This window comes from Drosophila santomea, chromosome 3L (genome assembly GCF_016746245.2).
Source record: "Drosophila santomea strain STO CAGO 1482 chromosome 3L, Prin_Dsan_1.1, whole genome shotgun sequence".
Taxonomy (NCBI): Eukaryota; Metazoa; Arthropoda; class Insecta; order Diptera; family Drosophilidae; genus Drosophila; species Drosophila santomea.
In genome coordinates, this window is record NC_053018.2 from 857,039 (window position 1) to 868,649 (window position 11,611).

General features: G+C 46.1%; 4 protein-coding genes and 4 non-coding genes across 9 annotated transcripts; 2 read left to right on the plus strand and 6 right to left on the minus strand.

Moving 5' to 3' along the window:
* Nucleotides 1-35: 35 nt before the first annotated feature.
* LOC120448080 (splicing factor 3B subunit 3) lies at nucleotides 36-6,786 on the minus strand. 2 transcript variants are annotated; one of them, XM_039629852.2, is made up of 12 exons: nucleotides 6,629-6,786; nucleotides 6,084-6,344; nucleotides 5,402-5,767; nucleotides 4,670-5,144; nucleotides 4,265-4,599; nucleotides 3,386-3,693; nucleotides 1,229-3,203; nucleotides 987-1,039; nucleotides 743-795; nucleotides 496-544; nucleotides 265-317; nucleotides 36-204 (listed from the first exon to the last, which is right to left on the minus strand). In XM_039629852.2, exons 2-7 carry the CDS (start codon nucleotides 6,307-6,309, stop codon nucleotides 1,230-1,232), a joined length of 3,684 nt encoding a protein of 1,227 aa, XP_039485786.1. In that variant the 5' UTR covers nucleotides 6,310-6,344; nucleotides 6,629-6,786; the 3' UTR covers nucleotides 36-204; nucleotides 265-317; nucleotides 496-544; nucleotides 743-795; nucleotides 987-1,039; nucleotide 1,229. The 2 variants fall into 2 exon arrangements, with proteins under 2 accessions (XP_039485786.1, XP_039485787.1); XM_039629853.1 differs by lacking the exons at nucleotides 36-204; nucleotides 265-317; nucleotides 496-544; ... (1 more) ...; nucleotides 987-1,039; nucleotides 1,229-3,203 and adding an exon at nucleotides 3,973-4,079 and having other exon boundaries at nucleotides 3,553-3,693.
* Nucleotides 386-459, minus strand: LOC120450665. The gene has a single exon (XR_005616312.1). It is a non-coding gene; the product is annotated as a small nucleolar RNA Me28S-Cm788 (small nucleolar RNA).
* Nucleotides 631-701, minus strand: LOC120450666. Its single transcript, XR_005616313.1, has one exon. It is a non-coding gene; the product is annotated as a small nucleolar RNA Me28S-Cm788 (small nucleolar RNA).
* LOC120450653 lies at nucleotides 864-948 on the minus strand. Its single transcript, XR_005616301.1, has one exon. It is a non-coding gene; the product is annotated as a small nucleolar RNA Me28S-Gm3113 (small nucleolar RNA).
* LOC120450654 lies at nucleotides 1,110-1,191 on the minus strand. The gene has a single exon (XR_005616302.1). It is a non-coding gene; the product is annotated as a small nucleolar RNA Me28S-Gm3113 (small nucleolar RNA).
* Nucleotides 6,787-7,600: 814 nt separating the features above from the next.
* On the plus strand, nucleotides 7,601-9,078 carry LOC120449019 (UPF0415 protein C7orf25 homolog). Its single transcript, XM_039631299.2, has 4 exons — nucleotides 7,601-7,845; nucleotides 7,900-8,226; nucleotides 8,287-8,838; nucleotides 8,894-9,078. Exons 1-4 carry the CDS (start codon nucleotides 7,687-7,689, stop codon nucleotides 8,969-8,971), a joined length of 1,116 nt encoding a protein of 371 aa, XP_039487233.1. The 5' UTR covers nucleotides 7,601-7,686; the 3' UTR covers nucleotides 8,972-9,078.
* A 121-nt stretch (nucleotides 9,079-9,199) lies between these two features.
* On the plus strand, nucleotides 9,200-10,348 carry LOC120449021. The gene is made up of 2 exons (XM_039631301.1): nucleotides 9,200-9,411; nucleotides 9,476-10,348. Exons 1-2 carry the CDS (start codon nucleotides 9,388-9,390, stop codon nucleotides 10,088-10,090), a joined length of 639 nt encoding a protein of 212 aa, XP_039487235.1. The 5' UTR covers nucleotides 9,200-9,387; the 3' UTR covers nucleotides 10,091-10,348.
* LOC120449020 (protein DPCD) lies at nucleotides 10,335-11,168 on the minus strand. Its single transcript, XM_039631300.2, has one exon. It carries the CDS (start codon nucleotides 11,025-11,027, stop codon nucleotides 10,359-10,361), a length of 669 nt encoding a protein of 222 aa, XP_039487234.1. The 5' UTR covers nucleotides 11,028-11,168; the 3' UTR covers nucleotides 10,335-10,358.
* Between the last annotated feature and the right edge of the window lie 443 nt (nucleotides 11,169-11,611).

The following is an 11,611-nucleotide window of genomic DNA, read 5'->3' on the forward strand; positions in this document are numbered from 1 at the left end:
CCCGACAACAACAAATCACCTCTCGCATTCTTGGCTTCGTTTTCAATTAAGTTTTATTTAAAAATTGCTTAGACTTAGTGGTTTATATGTAGGTTGTGGCTGTGCAAATTGTCGAATTTGCACCGACTTAGTATAGTTTAAATATGCGGCAGTCGATTAGTGGTTGATCGGTGATTCAATGTGCAGTTAGTATAGATGTACGATCTGCAAAAGAAAACGCCAGTTAGCTATAAATTAAATAGCAATGTTTGTTGAACAACTCACCTAATGGATAATTTAGTTAAAATTAAGCGCCACATACCCCAACGTGAGAAGATCTGCAAGTGAACGGAGGAAATAAGATATTAGTTTAGCATAAACATTTTAAACACTAATTAATTGTGGTTAAAGCTCAGTTACTAATTTACAATCAAATCATTTCATTAGTCTAACATATGTAAAATAACATCATTGAGCTTGTTTTTAATTTATTTTGTATAAAATTTGATAACGCACCTTGAAAACTTTCCTTATGTAAGGTGTCATTGGAATTTTTCCGATTTAACTGCAAAGAAAACATATAGAATTACTAAACGATCAAGTAATAATTAAACATTATTGTACTCTACATTCAAATAAAAAATGTATAAAAAATTCTCAGTTACTAATTTACAATCAAATCATTTCATTAGTCTAACATATGTAAAATAACATCATTGTTTAAATCAAATGAAATGTGTGTTTTATCTTTTTAGTTTCTTACCTTCAAAACGTTTTGGTTGCTGCGTTTGTTTTGTGTTTGTTTGCTCATAGAAACTGCAAGAAAAAGAAGGATACGTATTTAATAATATTTCTTTGATTTAAAAACAATTAGCGCTTCAGTTTGTTATCAGAAAAACATAACTTTACACTAATCAAGGCATTTCATAGGTGTCCCAAGGTAAAAACGGAAATCATCAATGAAAACAAACATGAAATTGACAACTCAGCGATAGAAACCAACTTACCTAGTCAAAAACGAAGAGTTTCCAATGAGTTTTACGAGTTCCTTTGCTGGCATCTGCAAAATATAAACAATTGTTAGTTAGTTTAAGGTTACAAAAAGCTTAGAAAACAGAGTTCATAAAGTAATTTATCAGATATTGAAATTTACACTAATCAAGGTATATCATAGGTGTCCCAAGGTAATGTTGCTATGTCATCACAAAAACCCAACTGACAGCCTTATGTCCCACAGATTGGCACTCACCTTAGAAGGCGTATCGCGTGCGAATGTCCTCCAGTTTCTTGCAGATCTGGTTCGGGGTGCGGAACATGTCTCCGGCGATGCTCTTCTGCTTGGCTGCCTCAATGGACAGGTACTGCTCGCAGAGATCGCCGTCCAGCACGTTCTTGACCGGATAATACGAGCTGCGGTAGCTGAGATGATCGCGACCACAGAGTGGTGGATTCTCGTTGCGCATGTGCATCTCCAGGTGCTGGAAGAAGTCGTAGTCCTCGCGACTGGTGAACGGAACAAAGGCGCCCACAGTGCCACTTAGTGTGGCGTATATGAGGGCTTCCGATCCTCCGGGAATCAGCGTAGCCTTCTGCAGCGACATGATGATCTCGCCCACGTGGAAGGAGCAAATGTTCTCCGACTTCTGCGAGGCGCCTGACAACAGGCCACGATCCCACAGCGACTTGGTGCCCGTTGGATCCTCATCCACGTCGTCGGTCACCGAGTGCGGCAATCGCTGAATGCTCAGGTTTCCAAACTTATCGGCGATGGCTATGGTGTCGTAGTCCAGCAGAGTGGTGGCCGTCACCCAACGGGGATGGGTGTCATCGGCAAATATAATCAGCTGGTTCTCCGCGCGACGATAGCGTATGAAGAACACCGATTCCTGAACATCCGACACGTAAACACGATGGCCCATGGCTTGGATATTGACAATCTGATACGGAATGTGCTTGTTCTCGCACTTGCGCAGCATTTTCTTCTTGCCGAAATCGTAGATCCGCAACATTCGACCGCAGCCCGCCAGTAGGCGACCCTGGAAGCCACACAGAGCTCCGGGAATCTCGTCAATCTCCGTGCGGTGCATGAACTCCAGACTAGAGCAGGTGGGATCTATTTTGTAGATATCTATGCAGCCGCCTTGCGAAATCCTGGGATTCAGCTGCAGATCCTTGGCGATGCCCACGGCCAGGTAATAGCGTCCATCAGCTGCTATGGAGAACTTCAGCATGGCCATCGACATAATGGCCTCGTTCTGGGTGAGCGGCACACTGAACATCGTCTGGCCATGCATGGCGTCCAGGCAGCGGATTTGCGAGGCCCAAAGACCCAGTCCCGCTTTGGGTGACGAAAACACATCCTCGGGCAGGACTTCGTTGATGAAAGCATTGGCCATTTCGCGGGCCAACTCCCGCTCCTCGTCGCCCGCCGCACTGCGCATCTCCTCCGCCATCTGCTCCTTCCGCGCGCTCTTCGTGTCCTCAGTGTAGGCGTTGTGATCGGTTTCCGCAATCAGCATGCGACCCGTGTCCGGATGGATGACGAAGGTGCGTGGCGTGTACTGCAAGGGGAACGCCACTTGATTGAAGACGGCACCCAGTTTCTCCAGGGCCAAGATCCGCAAGGTGTTGGTGGATATAGCCACAATACCTTCGCTGCACTGTTCGCTGGAGAAGCCGGAAGCGTACTCCAGGGTTTCGTACGACAGGGGCGTCAAATGGAATCGATTCTGATGGTAGTACGACAGCCAGGTGCGACTGGACATGGCCAGCACCGCCTCAGCTCCCTGCATCTTGATGCGGAACAGCTTCACGGGTCGGGAGCCCAGATATCTCGTTCGGGTGTCTGCCAAATCTCCGGAAACAGGATCGAGCACAGTTCTCAGCAGCACACCGTTGCTCAAGCCAATGTTTAGGTAAATGGTACCCTTGTTGTTGCCACTGCGTGGAGCGGGAGCATCGTCGTCCAGAGCTCCCTGAGTGGTGCTCTCGGTGTGACCCATTTCGACCAGGCAAAGGGACTCGGCCGGCGAAGGCAGCGCTTGCATGGAGCAGGGCGTGAGGCAGTTGTTGGGATCCAGCGACAGGATGCGCACGGTGTTATCCGCCAGGCCAACGGCCAAGAACCAGGATCTCTGCTCGCCCTCTGGAACGGTTCCCAGGGCCATGCACATAATCTCCGCAGGCATCTCTGAGCGTTCCGTGTACTCGTTCAACTCGCCAGTCTGCAAGGATAAGGAATGTACTCATTAGTTCCGTGGACTAAAGGAATGGATAATGCTCTTGGCTGATGGAGAAGCTCAGCACTGCAGGACACATAGTGTCTCAACATGATTGTTCTTTTCGTGTTTTTGTCATCAGAGCAAGAAGTCAACAAAATCAACAAAGAAGTCAATTGAATGCTTACCGGATCCATTTCGAAGTAGACCAACTCCCGGCCGGACAAGGTGATGACCACCTGGCGCTGATTCACGGCGCACTTGGTAATGGACTTCTTGCCCGGCGCCTTCCACTCGTTCACACGCTTGTCGGATCGGATGTGCCGAATGCCATCGGGATACACCTGAACGAGTGCATCGTCGCCCAGGGCGGCACAACAGAGCGTGGGCGTGGTGCCCAGGAAGCCACTGTCCGTTACTTCCTCGACGGTTTCGCCAATGCTCAGGACCAGGGTGGCGTTCACGAAGGACACGATGATGTAGGCATCGAACTCGTCTAAAAGTAGGGGAACAAAACAAAACTTGGACGTGAGTGCTTGCGTATGAATTGAGTTATCTGAGGAGATTTGCATGGGACATTGAATAATCAGTTTATCAAGATGTAATCAATGGATAATTCAGCTGAAACACGGTTGATAAATATCGCATCATGTTCAATGTCCGACTGGCTTAAAAATAGTTCGCTTTGTTCTGTTTTCATTGCTATAGTAGCAGTAGTAGTAGTAGTAGTAGTAGTATCTGTTTGACTTATGAGCTGCAGTAAATGTTGCCTTACCTATCGCTTCACAAGACAATCTAAATTTACGCAAACGAGAGAGAAATTCTCTCTAATCGCTTGTCTTTTTCGATAGTTCACACACATTGCCGTCTGTGTTTAAGCGCCTGAAATAAGAGAGAACTGGTGGTTGATAACTTGTGGGACTTGTTTGGAATCGTGTGTAAGACTAGGTGTAATCTATATCTCGATCTGTATCAATGCACCAGTTGAGTTATTAGCCACGTTTCAGTCTTAGTCTAATCTTAGCTTAGCAATCGATGATTAATGCGCGTAGCAAGTAGACACTCACCATCAGCTCGTTTCTTCACAGTCCACACCGCATTGGGATTGCCGGGCAGCTCGGAGACGGCCATCTCGGAAACCTCCAGGCCGTGGCGAAGCACCCGCAGTGTGGAACGAGGTCCTCGGCCGCACAGGACATACAATTGCGGCGTATCCTCGTTGGCCAGATCAGCCACCTGCGAGGTGATGATCGGCGCGAAGGAGGGCAGTTCATCTACCAGCACCAGGTTCTTGAGGGCGCGTGGCGCAAAGAAGAAGGTTTCACCCTCCTCCAAAGGCATGGCCGAACTGAACTCCGGCTCGTCATCGTCGTCGCCCAGGTGTGCGATTTGGTACAGGTAGCTACGAGTAACACAAACACCTCAATTAGTATCCATTCATATAACTTGCAATATATTTAAGGTATACTTACTGGTTGCCAAACTCGCTGGCCACGAACAGGAAGCCTGTCTTCAGCACGCACATGGCAGTTGCCGGAGGCACTGTATCGAAGTACTTCAGCTTGATCTCGGACACCACATCGTCGTCCGTTTCCAGGGTGATCTTGAAGATGTCTCCCTGCTCGGTCTGCAGCAGGAAGAAGTACATGCTCTTGGTGCGGTGCGTGGCGGAGCAGATGAAGATCATGCCCCGCTCGGGATCATCCAGATCGTTTCTCCTGCGCGGAATGGGACAGCGGATGTCGTGCTGGTCGCCGAGATTCTTGTACGTGAGGTAGTTCTCCGAGCAGATGAGCACGCCCGAGGGACCATCGTTGCCGCCAGGCACCGACACCAAGAAGTTGGCGTGCTCCTCCAGGGGCTCCGAGTACTTGCGAACCACGTGGTTCAAGCCGAGATCCAACTCGTAGAAGGTCAGCGTTTGCTGAGTGCGCTGGGCGGCGTCACCTGGAACCAAGAGATGCGACACTGGTTAGTTACAAGATTACGGGCAAGGTGTTCTTAAAGCAACAAGATGCTTGGGGAGATTTTGGAGTGTGGGTCACAAATCAGTGAAGTGTGGCTAGGCAGTTACAGCAACACCAATGGTTCAGTGATCACAATTTATCTGGCACTAAGTACAGTCAGTGTTCGTGGTGTGGATCCACTAAACCTGTGAATTAAAGCGCCTTCTACGATCTACACGCCACATGGTTGATGCTTACCCGATGGATCCATGTCGGCCTCCTCGTAGTCGATCTCCAGGCAGGCGAACATGGGATTATCGAAGCCCACATCCACGCCGACCATGTGGTAAGTGAGGGTATTGGATTTGTGGGCCTCCAGCGGCGAGGAGATCGTGAGACGTGCCTGCGTGTCCCGGTTCATGATGTAGGCCAGCTTTTGCTTCTCCACGGCGCCAATCATCACGGCTCTGCCCTTGGGATCGATGGCAAAGTACTGCCCAGGCACAATCCTGCGACAGCCCGACTTGCCAAACGTCTCCTGGTGCACCTTTTCGAGGGCATTCTTGGCGGCATTATACTCGAGGATCACAATGCGACCCGAGTCCGAACCCACAACTATGTAATCTGCAAGGCAAAGTAACGATATTTAAGATTAGTCGCATGAAATAAACACTTCCTAATGACTTTAGTGTCATTATATGGACTTTGTAACTCGAAGTTTCAATTCGCCATTCCGTTGAGTTGGTTTATGGCAAATGCGACGCCAAGTCTTTCGGTTTCTCTCGCACTTAGACGCGTTCAAAGGTCTTACTGGGGTCAACTAGCAGGCTGTTGCCTCAATAGGGATTTGTGCGACTTGAATAGATTACCTGGGAGCACCCTGTACCTACATAGCTACTCCGTGCTCCCAAGTAAACTGGATTGCAATTGAAAAACTCACCTTTGGTGCCGCCCGTGAGGCGAAAGGCCATCAGCGCGCGAATGCAGCCGAATATCTCGGTGGAGAGCAGGGTGTGCACCTTGCCGGTGTTGGAATCCGGACGCAGTAGCTCCAGCGACTTGCCGCGCGAGAGGAGCACCTCCTGCTGCTTGCCGCCGGAGAAGTTGCCGTGGACCGCGTGGGTCACCCCGGTGCCCTTCTGCAGGGTCAGGTTGTACAGATACATGGTGGCGCGCTATACTCTTTCACTTTTGTCCACAACTGCAATGGAGAAGAGGTACAGTTGAGGTTAGGTACAGTCGCCTACAAAACACAAGTCACGTGAATGACAGATTTTGTTTGATTGAAATTGTACTACTTTGAAAACCATGGCCACAGTATGGAAAGTCGTGTCGCCTAACGATGCTAGTAAGCAGCATTTATTTCTTAGTTTAGCACGCTTCAAATGCGACCAAAGCACAGACATTTCTGATTTCTGGAGATACTTCGTGCGGAAAGCGCTTAAATAATATGAAATATCAGTGCTAGCACGTGTATTTCTTTACCTTCTGCTGGTTAAATGGATGAATTAACACATTTCACCAGCGATGCCTTTGGATTAGAATTTTCTTAATCACTCGGAGCTCTTCATTTTCACATCTGCTCCGTTCGCCGACAAAAAGTAAAAGAATTATAAAAGTAAAAATGGTGGTGCAGTAAAAGTGGCTTGACTTATCGATAGTGCGCGTCCATCGATTTTACTATCGACGCTGGACCCTGTTCAGACTGAGTTTATTTATGTATATGTATTTTTTTATGTCGGAGTATTAGCTCGCCAAAAACTTAATTCATTAAAATATCTTGGTCAAACATATCGAATTTATCCGTCTTTGCATATTACTCATTTAATTATTTGGTATTTGGCAAGGGCCAATCCCAATCCCACGTACCAAAAAGTGGCTCAAAGCTAGACAAATATGATATATTTTTTTGTAAAAAAGTGAAAAATTTCAAAAATCTGTAAAAAATAACTAGACAATTCTTTACATAGGTAGCAGAAAAAGCAAGAGCAAAAATAAAAATAAGACCACGAATAAAAATGGGGCTCAATGCTAAAAAAATAACAAAATGCTATTTTATGTGAAATAGTAGAAAGCTTCAGGGATCTGTAAGAAATTAACTAGATTAGTCCCTAACTAGTTTTTTATGCTAAAGTAATAATGTATTAACAAGGGCCATAATAAAAACAAAACCACGCACCAGAAAATTTATTAAAGCTAGAGAAATAATATGCATCTGGTATGAAAAAGTGGAACACTTGAAAAATTTTGAAAAAATTACCTGGACTAAACTTGTTTTTCTACTTATTCGAGCTATTAAGTTTTTCTACATGGCTAATACAAATAATAGTTTTAATTATTAATTAATTTACTCTAAATTGTTACTACTTAAGTAACTAGATTTACTGACTATCGATATACCGACTTCAGACTCGAGACATCTCTACTTATGGAATCGTCAGTGTTGTAAAACCGAAAATTTCGCTGCCATCATTGCTTCCTGAAACAGCTGACAGTTGAAAACAAATATTTCGAGATTTTTGTAAATATTGCTGCGTTTTAATATGGAGGAGCCAGAGGATCAAGAAAAGCTCTACGAAGAAGCCCACAAGAAAGTGGAACTGGGCGAGGAACTGAAGAAGGCACTGAAGGACTTTGAAGACCTTCCCGGCGTCAGCAAAGTGCAGCGAAAAATTCAGCAAGAGCTCAAGTTTCTAAATAAGGTTTGGCACATATATTCCCCGTGAAAACTTTAAATAAATGCATTTTCCATTAAGGTGATAACTACCAAGTCCGTGAAGGAACATCACATAACCAGCAGCAACTTTGTATACTACGATTTTCTCATCAAAACTCTGCGATTGCAACAAGGAGTAGTCGACATCAATGCCGTCTTCCGCCTGGAATCCAGGGAGAATCCCCTAAGAGTGGACATTGTGGCCAACAATGGCCTCAAGTGGGTGAAGGTGATAGCCAGGAACTCGAAGTCCGTCGAGGACGCGGCCAGGGGATGTGTCAGCATTGGAGCCCGCAGTGTCATTGACCAGGCGGAGGATTATCTGGAGGCCAGCGAACTGAGTTTCTGCATGTTCCAGAGGCCCAAGGTAATACCTCCTAATGTGCTCGCTCAACCACCAATCACCACCTTTTTTAATACCTTTCAGATAGTGTTTTACTTCTCCAACAAAATCGAGGATTCCCTGCACGAAGAGCTCATGGACATGGGAGTGCAAACTGCCTCCTTGGACTCACCAGATACCGACCTGGATCTGTACGCCACCACCTCGAATGAACTGAATCTAGATGTGACCACTTTACTGGCCTACGTGAGTGCCCTGACCAACGGCTCCGCCAATTGGGTCTACAAGGAACCCCTGCTCACCGAACAGGCGGAAAGGGAAAGAGCCTCTCCGCTGAAGCCGCTCCTAGAGAAAATCCTAGAAGGGAAAACCTTGGTCTGCTGCCAGCTGGCCTACGAGGCCTTCCAGAGCATTTTGGATATTGTTGGAGGCGAGGGCGAACGGAAACGAGCCGAGGAGCTGATGAAACGGGTCACCGTTTATCCGGATGTGGAAACTATACCCGAAGAGTTCTCTCACATTCGATTCACTGCCAACGTAAACGAGCGAAGTCTGAAAATCTTTAGTTTCGGCATGGCCAGACAAATTTTTACTGTGACTTCGAACAAGGCCTTTGTGAGATCAGCTAAAATGCAGGTATGTATGAATGAATATGTGATTTTAATTTGACTTTAATGTCTGTGCCTTACAGGGTATCAATGTGCCTGTATTTGTTCATGCCTCAGTTGCACTTACCGAAGGTAAACAGGCAACAGGAAGACCGCTTTAAAAGCTAAAAGGCGTTGACTATTGAAATATATTTTATGTGATTTTTTCAAAAACTGCTCTACAAAAGGATGTTAAAATTATTATAATAAAAAGCCTTCTTTATTAAAAGGATAGTTTTTATAACAAATGAAACCATTTAAAAACCAATTTGAATTCGATTGATTTGCAAGATTTGAAAACGATACCTGCGATTCATCGATTGTTCAGCAGAGTTGCCATATCTTGCGCATAAAACATATGTAAACAAAAGTGAAATTTTGGGAACTGCGTTCTTGAAAAAGAATAGACATTTTGCTTGCAAAAAAGAATAAACAATGCAATTGGGAATATAATAATTGAAATTTAAGTGCCTGGGAATTTTACCATTACAAGAGCAAGTATATAACTTTGAATTAGGACGAGAAAACAGCCATTAACATGGACTGCGCACCACTGAACTTGGTAAGAACCCAATGAAAACTTGAACTTAAATGGTTTTAAATGCAATTACTTGCTTAAATCAAAGGCCCATTTCCACGAGCGAAGGTCGGAACGCTTCATTCGCAATCACCGCTATGAGGAGGCCATTAAGGCGCTGGAAACATCCCTGATCTACATGCAGGATGCCCAAAAACGGGTGGCTCTGCCCAAATCCAAGGAAGTTCTGGACACATTAACCCTCGATTTTCAGCGCAAACTGCGTCAAATCGAGATGCGAAAAACGCAGCACGGCCTGAACAAGCTGAAGGACTATGCTCCCTTGAAGGAAACCAGTCCCATGTTGCCCCTGCGTCCGGAAGCCGGAGCAAGTGGTGCAGCAGGATCGGCCCAATCCGTGGCCAAGGCAATCGACAAAACAGTGCAGGACTTCGATGCCAAGTTTACCTCTTCTCTGGTGACAAAGGTCTCCAACACGCTGGCCAACTCGGAGCCCCAAATGGAGACGCTGCGGCAGAGCGATTCCGTTAAGGAGGAGCACGAACGCGATCCCTATAATCAACGGCTGGCGGGCAGCGGCGACCTGGACCTGCCCTCCCTGGCTCCCTTGGAGCTGCCCTCCTTCGACTACAGCTTGTTCACCAGCTCCTCGGCTCCTTCGCTGGCCAGCTATGCCGGCATGGCTGAGAGCTTCCAGAAATAGGCATAGGAACTAAGATCCATTTGTACAACTTCAATTAACTGGAGAGATCTCGTTGTAATACAGTGCCCTTTGAGTCGTGATTAGGATTAAATTTTAGGCATGTTCTTCATTTTGCATGCACCTTGCATGCAGATCCCTTGTAAAGCATATCTACATTAAAGTGTGCAATAATACTTTGATATACTACTGAACTATGTATGTAAACGGAAGAAATCTCACTTCCACACTAAATATAACCCACAACTTTGTGTATTACAATCTAAGTCGTTTATTTGGCCATCAGACCCTTCAGCAGATCATCCATGTCGGTTTCGGTCTCGACATTTTTGAGTAGAAGCAAGACCTGCGCCTCCATCTCGCAGAGGATCGCTGGTTTCTGGTAGGTTATAATCAGCGTGTTGAACTGGTGGTGCACCGAGAGGCTCTCCTGCGCGGGCTTGACCCCGCAGCGGTCCAGTTCCGGAACCGGGATGACCTTGTAGTACTTCTTGTTCGAGGTGCGCACGATTATGGCCCGCTTCTCGGGATCGGCGGTTACATTGTAGGTGTCCAGGGAGTAGGGCATGTTGCGGATGCGCCACTCGATGTTCTTCTTGGTGATCCGCTTGGTCAGCAGTGGAGCGGTGTTGCTCTCCCGCAGTGTGAAGTCTCCGCCGGCTAGGGAGTCTGCTTCCTCTCCAGATCCTGGTGGCTTGTTACCCGACCAGTTCAGCTGACGGGGCTCCTCGCCCAGCTCGATTTCCCAGTCCGACTCGCCCATGATCTTGTTGCTCTTGGACTTCCACGCCCGCCGCTGCACGATGCCCGTGTCCATGTTGTACTCCTCGGCCATCTGCCTTCCGTCCGGGAATTTGTAGAGCACCTTGCGCGCGCGCCCGCTGATCATCGAGTTCTTCTCCGCCGACTGCAGGTAGTTCAGCCAGTTCTGGTAGGACATCTCTGGGGCTTGGGGCTGTTCCTATGCACACGTCTCCGGGGAATCGAAAATAACAACTGAGTGGAGCAGAAAATTTGATCGATGGCGCAAAGTTGAAAATTTGTTGCGAAGCACATTGCGATGGAAACCTGGCAACCCAGCTGTCAGTTTGTTTACATCGCAGGCAGGGTTGCCAGCCCTTTACATTGTAATTCATTAGTTAAGTAATAACAATTAGTATAATTCAAACTACTTCTTATTTTGATATGGTTTTTGGTATTTCTTAAGAATATTTCTCCAACCTGTGATGCTAAGATACAATATTATGATGCACGGATTCTTCACTTATTGAATACTACAAAAAAATGTGTAATTCAATGTATTGATAAACCTCTGAACTACAGAATCAATGAAAGCATTTGTACATTGGTAATTCCTAAGAATATTTCTCCAACCTGTGATGTTAAAATACAATTTTATGATGCACGGATTCTTCACTTATTGAATAATACAAAGAATGTATAATTCAATGTATTGATAAACCTCTGAACTCCAGAACCAATGAAAGTATTAAAAACCACTTTAAAATATTGTACACAATAGCT

Excerpts from the sequence above, each read along its gene's own strand:
- LOC120448080 (XM_039629852.2), bottom strand. The coding sequence starts at position 6,309 with ATGTATCTGTACAACCTGACCCTGCAGAAGGGCACCGGGGTGACCCAC. Across the intron at positions 5,768-6,083 it reads CCTCACGGGCGGCACCAAAG|ATTACATAGTTGTGGGTTCG; the intron begins GTGAGTTTTTCA and ends TTTGCCTTGCAG. Across the intron at positions 3,204-3,385 it reads TCTACTTCGAAATGGATCCG|ACTGGCGAGTTGAACGAGTA; the intron begins GTAAGCATTCAA and ends TTATCCTTGCAG.
- LOC120449019 (XM_039631299.2), top strand. The coding sequence starts at position 7,687 with ATGGAGGAGCCAGAGGATCAAGAAAAGCTCTACGAAGAAGCCCACAAG. Across the intron at positions 7,846-7,899 it reads AGCTCAAGTTTCTAAATAAG|GTGATAACTACCAAGTCCGT; the intron begins GTTTGGCACATA and ends TTTTCCATTAAG. Across the intron at positions 8,839-8,893 it reads TGAGATCAGCTAAAATGCAG|GGTATCAATGTGCCTGTATT; the intron begins GTATGTATGAAT and ends TGTGCCTTACAG.
- LOC120449021 (XM_039631301.1), top strand. The coding sequence starts at position 9,388 with ATGGACTGCGCACCACTGAACTTG. Across the intron at positions 9,412-9,475 it reads ACTGCGCACCACTGAACTTG|GCCCATTTCCACGAGCGAAG; the intron begins GTAAGAACCCAA and ends CTTAAATCAAAG.
- LOC120449020 (XM_039631300.2), bottom strand. The coding sequence starts at position 11,027 with ATGTCCTACCAGAACTGGCTGAACTACCTGCAGTCGGCGGAGAAGAAC.